The 15,157-nt window shown below is 34.7% G+C and overlaps 1 protein-coding gene across 1 annotated transcript in view; it reads left to right on the forward strand.

The window, feature by feature from the left end:
* Positions 1–1,728: 1,728 nt before the first annotated feature.
* LOC149782689 (uncharacterized) overlaps positions 1,729–15,157 on the forward strand; it is a 54,245-nt gene continuing 40,816 nt past the window's right edge. The window contains exons 1-3 of the mRNA XM_089934181.1: positions 1,729–2,182; positions 7,963–8,460; positions 11,929–12,181. Coding sequence (XP_089790307.1) covers positions 7,979–8,460; positions 11,929–12,181 — 735 coding nt within the window. The 5' untranslated portion in view covers positions 1,729–2,182; positions 7,963–7,978. The remainder of the gene's footprint in view (positions 2,183–7,962; positions 8,461–11,928; positions 12,182–15,157) is intronic.

Raw genomic sequence — 15,157 nt, forward strand, 5'->3', positions numbered from 1 at the left:
GAGGAGGAGAGAAGATATAAAGAAGAGGAGGAGGAAAAGGAGAGAAGAAAAAATTTCAGAATCCCAGAGAGTGAAAATTGGGATTCTGAAGCGACATATCCTGCCTCTGCTCTCTCCCCCCAAAAGGTAAAAAGTAACTGGGGGATAAGATGTGTATGTGGCGCCAGGCCTGGAAGGTGCCACCATTAACCAGGTGTCCATGAAGTTCCAAACAAAACAGCCCTTTTCAGGGCTACCCAAGACTCTAGAAAAGAAATAACGATCCATTTGCCAATGTGTAGGTAGAGTAGTGTGAATATAAACACTAACTCTTTTTTTAATTGTGTGAGGGTATGTGTTGGTGTGTTAGTGTTTATAAGAGCTGAGGTATGTTTGTGTGAATAGTAGATTATGGGTTTCTTTATTGTTTCTTAGCGTATGTGAAGAGTATAGTTAGGGTTTTATTATATGAAATGAAAAAAGTAGGGGATGTTTTCCTTCACGTACGCGCGTTGTTGGGTCATGATCTAGGTAAGATCCATTTTATGTTTTAGGGGGATGTTTTCCTTCACGTCCGCGCTTTTCGTATAAGAATCCACAGTATTAGTTGTTCAAACCATTCTGCAAAGAATAAAAAGAAGATGGCGTCAAACCAAATGGACAAAATACAAACCTTGCAAGACGTTTTAGACAACTTAGGAATAATGGAACAGATGCTAATAAGACTGGTTGAAGACCATTATTCCTATAGTCCCCATCGTGTAAAGATGGAAATTAACAATTTAAGAAAAGCAAAGGACAAGATTAGTGGTGTCATGAAGGAAATAAAGGAGGAGAAGGAGGATGAAGAGGAAAAGATAAGAATAAGAACATGGAACGAAAAAATTGAAAAAGAAGAGGAAAATGAGAAGAGGAAGAAAGAAGAAGAGGAGGAAGAGAAGAAAGAAGAGGAGGAGAAAAAAAAGAAGAGAAAGAGTGTTGGAGATAAAATAAGAAGTTGGTGGAGGAAAAGAAGAAATTAGAAGAAAACCCAAAGGCCCTTTTCAGGGCCCCCATATATCTCGAAAAGAGATAGCCTTTGAATTGCCTACCCCTTTTTAAAAAATTTTTTTTAAAATTTAAAAAAAATCCCATGTTAAATTCCCCTTGTACGTAGAGTGACCCACGATTTATTGCCATGTTAAATTCCCCTTGTACGTAGATTGTCCCACGATTTATTCCCATGTTAAATTCCCCTTGTACGTAGATTGTCCCACGATTTATTCCCATGTTAAATTCCCCTTGTACGTAGATTGACCCACGATTTTTTGCCATGTTAAATTTCCATTGTACGTAGAGTGTCCCAGGGGTCCCTGTAATGCTAATTCCCATTGTACGTAGGGTGCCCCACTTCACTACTTTTCTTGTTGTGTATTTTGTTTATATAATTAAATCTTAGGTAGAATAAGAAAATGAGCATATAATAAAAAAAGGTTACTGCATTTGTATGGGAAAATATGAACGAGTTTTGTCGGATGGATATACTGCACTCCCAAGGTCGTGCAGTATTCCATCCCAAAACTCGTTCATATTTTCCCATACAAATGCAGTAACCTATAAATATAATATATTATTGTGGGCTAGGTCGAACGTTCGAGTAATCGTTTTCCCTGTGAATAGACACCCCTCGAAATAATATTGATCTAATTTCTGAAGGCAAAAAATGTAATGCTCACCGTTTTATAAGAAGCGTCAAGTTTTGCTCGACGACCTACCTACCTACCTACCTACCCTACCTGCATGCACAGGGTTCGTTATAAAGAAAATTTAGATTATCCGACCTTGAATCAAGGGATGAGGGTTCTAACCTGTAACAATACTCTAAATTTTTTTTGTAACGAACCCTAGTCCTACATGTAAGACTTAGCACATGTTGATTTTGTTGACGCCCACAATATAAATATCAGCGTCAGGTCTTACGGGTAGGACTAGAACGAACCTCTGTGCCTACCTGGCTCTTTGCCAATGGTATGAATAGATTTCCTCAAAAGGAAGTGAAAATCAAATAACCACGCAGTTGAAAATCGTAACAGCAGTTAATTCACTTTTGAAGGACAATAAGGATTTTGCCACGTTTTCGTGCTATTAACCAACACTATCTTTTGGAACTAGAGCTTTTAGGGATTCAGCCTATTTTCAGACATGGTCGCAGAAGTTGAACCAGGTATGACGCCAACTTGATAGGCCTAGTCCAAGTTTCCTCAGACTTTGGCCACCCCGTTTTAGGTATTCGGACACACATCCAAACATAAATATTCAGATATTTAAAACGGGGTTGCAAGGATCAGAGAAAACATATACAACATATTAAATAAATTCTTCTCGACACAAAATTTAGATGATTCGAGAGCGTGCACGGGGTCTCGTATCGTTGCTAATAATTTACCTATCAGTAATATATGTACAGTACTAAAATGACTAATAGGTAAATTGTAGCAACGATAGAAGCCCCTGTGACATTGTGGAATTGTGTGGCAGATTAATTTTGTTCACCAGATTGAATCTGTAATGTTAGGTAACATTTTACTTGGTCGAACGAATATTCAGAAATATTATACTGTGCTTGGCCAAAATTAATTTTCACATTTATTGTCTCCCCGGTTGGTTTGAAATTGCAGAAAAATGCAGAAACTGAAAATTTTTATCTCTTATTTAAATGAACAATACAGATAAATTTGTTTAGTATCATGTGCATAAAAAAGTTTTATACAAGGGTCTGTAATATTGAATTAAAATTTAATGTGGTGGAGGACTTGTGCTTGAAGTGCATATTTGAATAATTTACAGTAAAAATCTCAATCTGTAATAAGTAATAACTAGTATTTATTTTATTTCTTGAACATCATTAACCACTTGACAGTAAATGACAAGGTCAACTGAACTTTATTTATTGATACAGTAATAATTCTGAGACATTGTGACAATACTTGCAGTAGAACATTAAATAATATCAGTTTTCGAACAAAGTTACTAATAAGGCTACAATGTTTACCTTAATTTCCAGGTGTGTAAATGGTTTACAATAAACAATAACTGAAAGTATGCCATTTAAGCAAAACAACATTTCCACCAATCTACCACTTGCATGTAGACTTATTCAACAGTTAACATCATTTACGATGTGAATGCTTCACTTGTGATTGTCCTTTGCTTAAGGTCTTTTACCCCTGATTATGACAGGATTTGGTTTATAAGATATGCCTTTGTTGAATATATGTGACAATTTCAGTTAAACTTCTCTACGATCATGTTGATATTGTTTTCTACTGTTACATATATGTTTATAAGATCTATGGGCAGGCAGAGGGGGATGCTTTTGTAGGATTGATGATTAAGAATTTATGCAGTAGCTAATACAAACTTGAAACACTATTTCTTCAAATGATATTTGTTTCCCTCAAAAAAAGTTTTACTTCATGTACTTTTATTGGTTAATAATGTAGCTTATTGGAAATTTTGTCAGCATTATCAGTAAATCAGATTGATATGTAATGTATGCTACGACCCACTCATCGTTAACAAAGGAATTATTTTAAAAAATCCTACAAAACATTCCTGGTAAGCAAAGATTTGGATAGATATATATATATATATATATATATATATATATATATATATATATATATATATATATATATATTGTTTGGGCATTTTCAAATTTTGTGAACATTTACAGTCAATAAACTAGACTAATCGACTACATGTGTAAACATTGCAGTCAGGTCTTCTAGGTCTTGTTTTGATTTTCAGTCTAAAAGGGATGTAACTTTTCTAGGTTTCAGGCTTTATCCTTGACAAAAAAGTACATTGTAATAATTTGCTGTGTGTAAATACAATGGGAATTCAAGGATGTTGAAGTGTATTTATACGACAAAGACTGAGCTTTATTAACAAAAGACAGTGAATACAAAGCACGTTACATACATTCAGAGATGGCACTTTAATTAAATTACCCTTATTTGCAAGGAGATTACTAAATGACATATAACAATATATAACCCATCCAACTCTATTCTTCAGAAGTTCATGATTGAACCCAAAATCTCACCATTTCTCCTTAATGTATAGGTGTGGTACTAAATGTGCCGTGGTAACTGGCATTAAAAAACTTTTCAGGGTTAAAATTAAAGGTGAAATTTGCTACATACTTTTTAGCTCCATAGCAAAATGGCACACTAAGTACCTGTAGCACAAGTTCTTGCCTTATATCAGAGGCGTAGCTATGATATTTTACGCCCGGGGACGAACTATAAAATTGGTGCCCCAGCCTCCTCCCCGTTTAATCACATTTTTGAATATTACCCTTGTTTACTTATTATAATGTAACGTTGTAAGCCTCATTTTGGTGCCCCTGTACCTTGGCGCCTGGGGACATATGTACCCCCCCCAGCTACGCCTCTGCTTTATATGAGTTACCATAATGATGTTAATCCTTGGGACACCCTTGATTATTTTCAAAAGTTTTGGCTTTGTGGTTTATGATACAGCAACACAGGTAGGCTTTTCCACACCACAGTAGGTGACCAGGGTTGGTTCAGTAGTAGGATTCAATCCCATTACCCATTCATTAGTGAGTCTGGCAGGCTAACCACTGAGACACTGTGGCTCCCATTTGCAAAAGTAATTTTTATGATCTGTAATGGTTGGGACTTTTTCATGTACTAAAAGTCATGGGACGTGTTAGACAGTTTTTTCTACTGATCTATCATAATACCTTTTTATATAAAAAATAGATTTTGTGGTTGTGAAAGTTCTATCTTTATGAATTGTTAGATGGAAGGAAATGTTATAAATTAATATAATTTGTTTTGAAAATCAATAAATATTTTAAATTTTCCTCTAATTTCTTGGGTATAAAAATGTGTTTCTGGTTGGCTGACCAACCCTATTATGTGTTGTTGACCCTTGCACTTTTCCCCCCAGGATTAAAAAAATAAATAAATACAAAAATTTTAACAAACCTTCCCAAAATTGATTTGTGCATATAATAGATCTTCTTTACTCCAGTATATAAAACACTTGGTACATTATATATCATAATCATTATAATATATTTAAATTTTTGGAGGAAAAAAACCCTGCCTACCTACCTACCCTAATTTTAAAACCAGTGCAATATGAAAAACACATTTGTTTGGGTTGGCCTTATGATTTCTAATAAATCCATATACATGTATATATAATTTGATCCGAAGATAAGAATTGAGCATTAGCAGGCTGTTTTACCCATATTGATGGTAACTTTTCCTTTTTGTGCTCTAATTTACTATTGTCAATTTAAGCATTATTGTATTAATATTGTTAAAGGCACCATTGATTACATTTTTTACTTGAAAATAAAAATATCTAACTCGTTAATATGTGGTACCATTATTAAACCAATGTGCACTGAATGAAGTACATCCCATGGTTTCGAATCATAACCACCATTGCACTAAACTTCAACATCTCTAAAATATGATAATGACCTTTCAGAAATATTGCATTGAAAATAATTGTAATACCTTAAAAACTCAGGCAGTTTGCTTTGATGCAAGCAACCTAAAATAGTATGTTTACTCAGCTAAGGTAATCACGCTAATAGTAGGGAGTAAAAAGCAATTATATATTAAAGAACTACACCAGTGATGGCTTCAAATTCATTACAAGATAAAGAAATTGGATGAAAGGATGAAATTAAAGAAAAAAGTGTAAAAGTTGATGAAGTGTGTGTATTGTTTATGCATGTACGAGAGAGAGAATTTAGTACTGCTTAGTTATGTTCAGCATCTTGTCCTTCTGAAGCCACTTTTGAATTGAAAATTTTTAATTTTTGATTGGTGTAGGTTATTATAGTAGAGCAAATTGGTACCAGCATGACTGCTTGTCAAAATTCCCTTTTTACCCAAGCCCTTTTCGGAGTTAAATAATTAACTGGCCTGGGCTGCTTCCAGAAAATTAAAGAGAAATCCATAGGTTAGAAAAAATAGAAGACCAAAAATTTAATCAGCTTTGCAAAAATCAAAAGTAATATGAATTTAATGTCAGGAAAATTATGCATTTTTGTTAAGCCAAAACATAAAACTTAAATGGATTGATGAGGATATTAGTCTGTTATATTCAGAATTTTAATATATAACATTTCTTTAATGAATGTATTACAGTTATATGATGGTTATGTTTCAAATATAATTATGACCTTTTCAATAAGTTAGTTGCTTCCCTTAGATAGATGGTGCTATTATCAATTAAGCAATTTCCGGGGGCTACCTCTATTGACTTTGGTTATATACTGTTACAATGAACTATTTAAACAATGATGCTTTGGAAAGGTGTAAAATCCTGGAACTTAAATGTTACCTAAGACAACATGGGCTGAATGTTAGTGGGAAAAAGGAAGAACTTTTGAAACGATCGAAGGGGATTACAGTGTTGGGCATACAAAATGTGAAGTTTGTTTCGTCGAATGATCCAAAAATGCTATAACTCGCTGTGTCAATTTATAATTAGACCAGAGATCAGTGTAACATTCAAACATTTACAGACAATGGTGTTTGCGTTTAGTTTTGACAGTGAAGGTGAAACGACAGTTGAAGAGTGACAAAAAGGACATTAATTTTCAAGGATCAAGGATTTCGTTATAAGATCATTTAATGGATTTAGAAGGAAAAAAAAGATCAAGAAATGGATTTATAATGAAACATAAAAGTCAGTACACATTATAACTTGGTTTTAAAAATATTGATTGATCAATAAATTACCAACAGCAACTCAGACTCACTTCTATACAGGATCTATTTCTAGAAGTTAAAATTTAGGGGGCATATCTCTCCCATCAATTTAAAAATAAGGAGGGGTGAAGCAATTAATGAAGAAATAAAGGTTGGGCTGGAGAATATAATGCATTGTTTTCTTGCTTTTGTTTGATTTTATTCTACAGCTTGCAGATTTTAATATGGAAAGAATTCTGTATGCCAAAAATTTGAGGACAGAAAATGAATGTGAATTTAATGGATTGATGGGGTTTAAAAATATTACAGCTGATTCATTGACCTGGTAATCACTTATTCAGCATTAGAATAGAAAAAGTCTCATTCATCCAGTCTGTCATGTGACTGTGAGACGTGCCCTTATTATTCACAGGGTTACAGTCATTTCAGAATGTACAAAGACAGGACCATTGACACAAGATAATATTTACACGAATTAAATTAATCTTAATGCACTTCACGGTCCCTACTGGTTAACAGCAGTAGGAAGTAAATTGCCTGGCAATCTGCCTAGCTGAAGCTTTGCCAATTGATCACTTGAGAAATAAGTAAAAATCAAGATGTATATGCATGCAAGTATAAACGAAAATGTTGGGCATATTTACTTTACTTATCAGTATATACACACTTTTGGAATGTTATGTAGCTAGAGAGTGCAGGGTGACAATATATATGATCATAAGACTCTAAACAGTATACGTGTATCTTTGATTTCTTTTAAAATTAATTTGTTCTGATTTTATTTTGTGTCATAAGGAAAGGCATTTATACTCATAGCATTTGAGTATAGTATATAGCCTGTATGTCACATCCAACTGCCCACACCATAGATCTTGATCTGCCATAGTATAATGCACCTGCAGATCAGGGTCTATGTTTGTTCTACTGATTACTCCTAACAAACTGTACAGACCCAGATCTGCTGGTGCATTATGTGTTGGCAGGTCTGGATCTGTACAGTTTGCAGTTGGACTTGATTTATAAGCGAGTATATATATAGTAATTTAACATTGATATCATGGCTGGTCTAGGGTACTGAACAACTTATGAAAATGTGAATTTGTTTTGCATGCAACCATTAAAAAGCCATTGTAAAGAAAAGATTTATTTATTTTAAATAGAGTCTATATCAGAACAGTTAAGCTTTATTCAAATTAACATAGAATAATTTCAGGGCACATTCACCTCTTTACAGATGTTATGTCTTTGTGATGGGTTGTGGACCTAGTACCCCTGTTGAACGAGTCATCAAAGATGCCTCAGCAGCTACACAGCCACATGCAGTAATTAATATTAGAGGCAATCGCGAACAACAGAACATCATAAATAAACAGGATTCTGGATCTGAGGGATACGCATCAGATGATAGTAAGTCGGATACATCACAGCAAGACATTGCAGAGATGCTGGAACCCGAGGCAAAACAGAAATCTTTATTAAGGACTGTTTCAAGCATGCAAGCTGAGGATGCTCAAAACCTTGTCAGAAAATACCCCGAGTTGAAGCCAGTGCTCAAATCCTTTAATGACACTATCTCCATTCTTAGTCAGGAGAAGAAATGGACGGAAGATCATAATGAAACTTATTTGAAAGAAGTACAAAAGACCTTGAAACAAAACCTGCTGGATAATTTTCAAAAGTTCAATCATGAAGAAAAACGGTTGGTGATGGGAAATCACCTTGTTGATGAAGGGTAAGTAAGTATATGTTAAACATTTAGCATCATTTTTGTTTAAAGTTTAGACTACTGCATGGAGAGGATAGCTGTACACTGACATGATTAGAATTAAAATGTGTGTGTGTGTGTGTGATTTGGAGTTTTAACCTAGCTTTAACAATTTTTCAGTTATATCGCTATGATGTCTGCAGTGTGGCAGTTTATAATGATGTCTAGCACTGGGGCATCATGTAGCATCATGTTCCACCCAGTTATGTCACATGTCAGCAGGCCATCAGGTCCTAACACTTAAGCTCTTAATGCTGAGCACCTAGTGAGGCAGCTGTTGGTACCATTTTTATAAGTTTTTGGTATGACTTGGCAGGTGATCGAACCCATGACCTCCCACATCTTAAGCAGTGATATTAAATTTAAGACAGTAAAATTTTATACCATTTCAGTGCCAGGACACTAGAAATTGTTTTACGGTCACGGAATTTGTTATTGTCCAAGCATTTGCTTGTAATGATGTTTATACACAAAATAAAAGACCACCTCTTTACATTCCTCAGCTTTTTGCTTCACAAAGATCTTTTATTCTTTATTCTTCCTGCAGCTGGAAGGGGCCCCCGAGTGGCCGAGTGGTCTAAAGCGCTCTCCGTTACGGATCACTGCCATCTTACCTCTATCTGTGCTGGTTCGAGTCTTAGATTCAGCCAATGTGGGTATGTGAGAAAGCTTTCCAGTAGCTTCTCGTGGGTCGGTGATTCTTTCGGGGGTTTTCCTGGGTTCTTCCTCCACCATTAATATTGGCCGCCATGTATAGCCTATTGTGTGCTGAAAAATGGCGTTAAACCCCACAACAACAACAACAGCAACCTGCAGCTGGAGTTACACATGCCTATGCTATTATTAGAACCTTAAACTTGTACACCAATACAGAATGGACATGAAAAGAATTAATTCCAATCCCTTTTAAGAATAAAAATCAGTGGCATCAGTTGAACTTTTTTCTTGTCTTCAATACCTTAAAACCCCATATTCATTCTCATTGTAAATTTATGTTGCATCATTTACAATTAATTGCATTTTAAAGCATAACCTTTACAAAATGTAGCACGTATTTTACCTGCCTACCTTGTACCTATCATTAATTTTCCCAACTGTTCAGGAGTGAATTAATGATCATGTATGAAATGAACAATGATCCTGTGGAATTTATGAAATTGAAATGATTACTACTATACACACAGACAGTATTGTCATGGACAGATCGTGTATGAAATGAACAATGATCCTGTGGAATTTATGAAATTGAAATGAATACTGCTATACACACATACAGTATTGTCATGGACAGATCGTGTATGAAATGAACAATGATCTTGTGGGATTTATGAAATTGAAATGATTACTGCTATACACACAGACATTATTGTCATTGACAGATCGTATCCTGTGGAATTTAAGAAATTGAAATGATTACTGCTATACACACAGACATTATTGTCATTGACAGATTGTGTATGAAATGAACAATGATCCTGTGGAATTTAAGAAATTGAAATGATTACTGCTATACACACAGACATTATTGTCATTGACAGATCGTATCCTGTGGAATTTAAGAAATTGAAATGATTACTGCTATACACACAGACAGTATTGTCATGGACAGATCAATAGATAATAAGAAAACAAGCAATGATCTTATTGAAAATAATTTTTAAGAAGATTGTACATTCAGATGCAGGAGTTACTGTTACTTACTGGTTGGCTTGCTGGACTCATGACCAGAATGTTGTGTTCAAATCCAACAATATGATCAGCCTGAGCCAGCTACTGTTTATTGTCCCTGGCAAGAAACTTCTCCAGTTACCTCTCAGCCATGTGTAACCTTCCACGTTGCTGTATTGTAGAACACTACATCCACATCTAAATATAGCACATAAATTCATAAGTGTGATCTTGGCGTAAAATGTGAAATGAAAAAAGGGCAATAATAGCCCTTTCTCTGTCTATTGATCACATTTTGTGATAATATGTACGTACTCTCATCTTTAGATCTAGTCATCATAGAGCTGAAGAACCTCTGGAATGTCCATCTAACAGCTAAATGTGTTATCTATTTATTGGTACTCCTACTAAACTACATGGAGGATTGCCATGAAACTTTTGGTCCTAAATGATTAATGATGCTGCTTTTACAGTGGCCAGCTTGAAATCCTCTTATTGCTAAACCTGACTAGATGGTCATATCAACCTATGGGTTTGGAACTAAGAATTGTTATGATATATCTAGTTGGTTCTAAATGAAAATGGTTTCAATCTGACATCCAGTATGGCAGCTTTCTTGATAATCTTATTATCGCAGATCCTGAATATACAGACATATCAACATTGGGATTTCACAAGAAGATTACTCTTGTGTCTAGTTGGTCCTAAATGAAATTGATGCCATTCTTAATACAGTATGACTTTCGTGGTGGTTATTTTAAACATGTAATTGTTACTCCTTGGTTTCAATACATGTAATTGTTTTCACCAATAAAATGATGATGTCTATTTGGTCCTAAATGAAAATGGTGTGAATATGACATCCAGTATGGCCTCTGTGGCAGCCATTTTGAAAATCTTGTTATTGCTGTTCCACTTTGGTTTCATTATAGGATTTTCACAAAAAGACTTCTTATGATAAGTAGTTGGTTCTGAGTGACAATGTTATTCTGACATCTGACATCCAATATGGTCACCATGGCAGCTGACTTGAAAATCAAAATAGCTACTGTTTCTAAGTGTTTTCACCATTAGACTTCTTATGTTATCCGGGTGGTCATTTTGTAAATTGTGCCAGTCTTGCATCATATATAGATACCATGACAGTTCAACTCCTTGTTAATGGAAGGTTGTATTAACTTTTGGTTTCACCAGAAGATGTCTAGTTGGCCCTAAAAGAAAATATTGCCAATTTTAACTCCGGCATGGAAAAGTGGGCAATTTGAGAATTTTATTGCTTGAGAATATCAGAAATGGTTTCAGCACTAAGCAGTTAAAAAGAAGAAATGGTCTTATCTGGGATGCCTGGAAATTCTTTTCAGACAGTAGAGTCTGGTCAGCATGTTTTAGAGGCATCCATCAGCTAAGGGCTCCATAATCACGGTCCATCTTGTTGTAACCCGCTAATTTGGACTGTTTAACTGTTCATTAATTTTTACAGTAAATTTTGGAAAACCAGTTGGAATCATTTTTACAGGAAGAATACATTTTTAATCAAAATTAATGTTCTTCAAAATCATTTACATTTTGAAGTTCTTCTGAATGCTTGACTTTGAATAACAGGTTTAAGTGTATGTTAAATGCCTAGTTAAAAACCACCCAAATCTATTATGTTTGACCAAAAATATTACTTAATGTTTATTTTTTAGGTATTAATATAGGTGCATAATTAGAAATTATATTTCATTCTCAGTCAGAAAATATGCAGTCTTTCCTTAAATCTTTCAGGTTTCCAAAACTGCTTTATAAGTTCTATGTGTATGTCTTTGATGCTGCAGACATACAAGCTTTTGACAATATGTTGGCACAGGAGGCTGAAGAAGATGAAACTCTAATTATTCTCATGATAATCAGAGAAATATTCTGGAATTTCTCCGACAGCTGCCCAGCCTTTAGCAGAGCAGTTGCAGTGACAGGACTTTTCAAATATTTGATTGATGATCTGTTAGCAATTAAGGAAGATGGCTTGGAAGATTTGGAGGTAAGACAGTTTTGTCCCATGTCTGTACGATGATGATTGTCTGTCTATCTGCTTGAAACAGTGTCCTTTTAAATAGCTTGTCTGCCTGCCCTTTATCTGCTTGAAATAGTATCCTTTTAAACAGCTTGTCTGTCTGTCCTTCCTCTGTTTGAAATAGTGTCTTTTTAAATATATTGTCTGTCTGTCCTTCCATCTGTTTGAAATAGTGTCCTTTTAAACATCTTGTCTGTATGTCCTCCCATCTGTTTGAAAGTGTCCTTTTTAAACATTTTGTCTGTCTGTCCTTCCATCTGTTTGACACAGTGTCCTTTTAAATAGCTTGTCTGTCTGTCCTTCATCTTCTTGAAACAGTGTCCTTTTAAACAATTGTATGTATGTCCTTCCACCTGTTTGAAATAGTGTCCTTTTTAAACATCTTGTCTGTCAGTCTGTCCTTCCATCTGTTTGAAATAGTGTTCTTTTTAAACATCTTGTCTGTCTGTCTGTCCTTCCATCTGTTTGAAATAGTGTCCTTTTTAAACATCTTGTGTCTCTCCTTCCATCTGTTTGAAATAGTTTCCTTTTAAATAGCTTGTCTGTCTGTCCTTCATCTGCTTGAAACAGTGTTCTTTTAAACTTTGTCTGTTCTTCCATCAAAAGTGTATATATTGTGTGGTCACTTCAAGTAACATGAGTCCCTCAGAGGACCTATGCTCTGTGCTCTTCCATCTGCTTGAAATAGTGTCCTTTTTAAACATCTTGTCTCTCTGTCCTTCCATCTGTTTGAAACAGTGTCCTTTTTAAACATCTTGTCTCTCTGTCCTTCCATCTGTTTGAAATAGTGTCCTTTTTAAACATCTTGTCTGTCTGTCCTTCATCTGCTTGAAACAGTGTCATTTTTAAACATTTTGTCTGTCTGTCCTTCCATCTGTTTGAAATAGTGTCCTTTTTAAACATCTTGTCTCTCTGTCCTTCCATCTGTTTGAAATAGTGTCCTTTTTAAACATCTTGTCTCTCTGTCCTTCATCCGCTTGAAACAGTGTCCTTTTTAAATATCTTGTTTGTCTGACCTTCATCTGCTTGAAACAATGTTCTTTTAAACAGCTTGTCTGTCTGTCCTTCCATCTGTTTGGAACAGTATCCTTTTTAAACATCTTGTATGTCTGTCCTTCATCTGCTTGAAACAATGTTCTTTTAAACAGCTTGTCTGTCTTTCCTTCCATCTGTTTGAAATAGTGTCCTTTTTAAACATCTTGTCTGTCTGTCCTTCCATCTGCTTCAAATAGTGTCCTTTTTAAACAGCTGAATTAAAATTCCAAAACTTGGCAACATAAGTTGCACTTGCAATAGATGTCTGAAAGAGAAATTTAGTTTTGGGGCATTTCCTTGAGGATCTCGGGGAGGATGAACAGAGGTCAGATTATATACTAATTGCAATTACAGTGATCTATTTTATTTCTTTCTGGTCTGTAACTAAACATTACACATGCAATCATGGCAGGTATATACATAATGTGTTATAGATGTTGGGCTTCATCCCCAGGTACTTTGGTCAAGAATGGGTGGAGTTGATGATATACAATAAACAGTATGGGAGTTAGCTTTGGCTCTAATATATCACTAATTTCATGCAGGGAATCTTTGTTGGAAATTCCAGTGATCGTGGGACTCCTCCTTTACCAAATGTATACATGAAATAGAAGAGAGCATACTCAAATTCCAAGTAAAGCAGGGTAGAAGAATAATTTATTAAGCTCCATAAAAGAAACAGTATAAATATTTTGTGGATAACAGTCTTATATGTGTAAAGATTTGAATATATTGTAGTATTTTTGCTGAAACAGATGTTTTCAACTTTGCAAACATGAGACTGTTAACTCCATTTTACTGAGATGCTACTACTTTACTACAGCAATGCAGTGTACAAATTATGCAAAATTTGTATGAATTCATATACCAGGAAAGCAGTGATGCACAGGTACTCTTGTAAATTAGATCAAAGATGCACATATAGAAGTAGAATCAGTGCAGCATGCAATTTTATTTCAACTGATAAGATAAATTGAAGAAAAAAGGATCTGCAAAGAAATTAAAGGGTAAGAATACATATTTTGATAAAAATTATTTTTGGAAAAAGCCGATTATGGCATTGATAGACTTAAAATCCTAATACAACATTGTGGAACTGCTGAGAAATCTGGCATAGTAGTCAGCAGTGCACTGTTTCAAGAAAATGAACTTTGGCAGAGTTCATGTCAGTGAAAAATCTTATTTTGAACTGATATATCCAAGAGATAATACCTATGAGCTGTGGAAAATTGTACATCACGGTCATAAAGAACAGTTTCCCAACTTGTTCAGGCTAGGTATTAGCTAGACATTCGTTGGCTTCTTCAGATGGCAGTAGACTGTGAAAGGGGGTTCTCATCACGAACACTATTCATACATTGATGAGGAATAGATTAACAACAGGAACAGCCAGCATATGATGTATATCCAACTACACGGGAAATCTTTTGAGGATTTTGATTTCAGTATAATCACAGTGATATCAAAGATTTGAACAGTGTGTTTTACTGCTGAAAATTTTGACAGCATTACAGTGACAGATCTGTTTGTTATGGATTTTGAAACATCTACCAAGGAGTGTTTTGTAGACATACTCTTGATTCTACAGCTGAAGACAGAATATTATGAAAAAAAAATTGTATGAGTGCAATAAAATGTTAAGTATTCTCCTCCTTATGAACTTGTTCATACAGGACTTGTATTGAATAGATTAAAATATATATTGGAAGAGATAATGTTCACCCTAACAGCAGAAATATAATGATATATCATTAAAGAGATTCTTAACTTGTAGCTCAGCAAAATTAACATGAAATGACAAATCCATTATACAGTCAAATGTACAGTACCTTTGTTTATAGCTAGCTTATTGTACCTTTATGTGAAAAGAGGGGGAAAACTTGTACAACTCTCTCTTGTTATAAGGTA

Source organism: Sinohyriopsis cumingii, chromosome 15 (genome assembly GCF_028554795.1).
Source record: "Sinohyriopsis cumingii isolate HCF-2022 chromosome 15, ASM2855479v2, whole genome shotgun sequence".
Lineage (NCBI taxonomy): Eukaryota > Metazoa > Mollusca > Bivalvia > Unionida > Unionidae > Sinohyriopsis > Sinohyriopsis cumingii.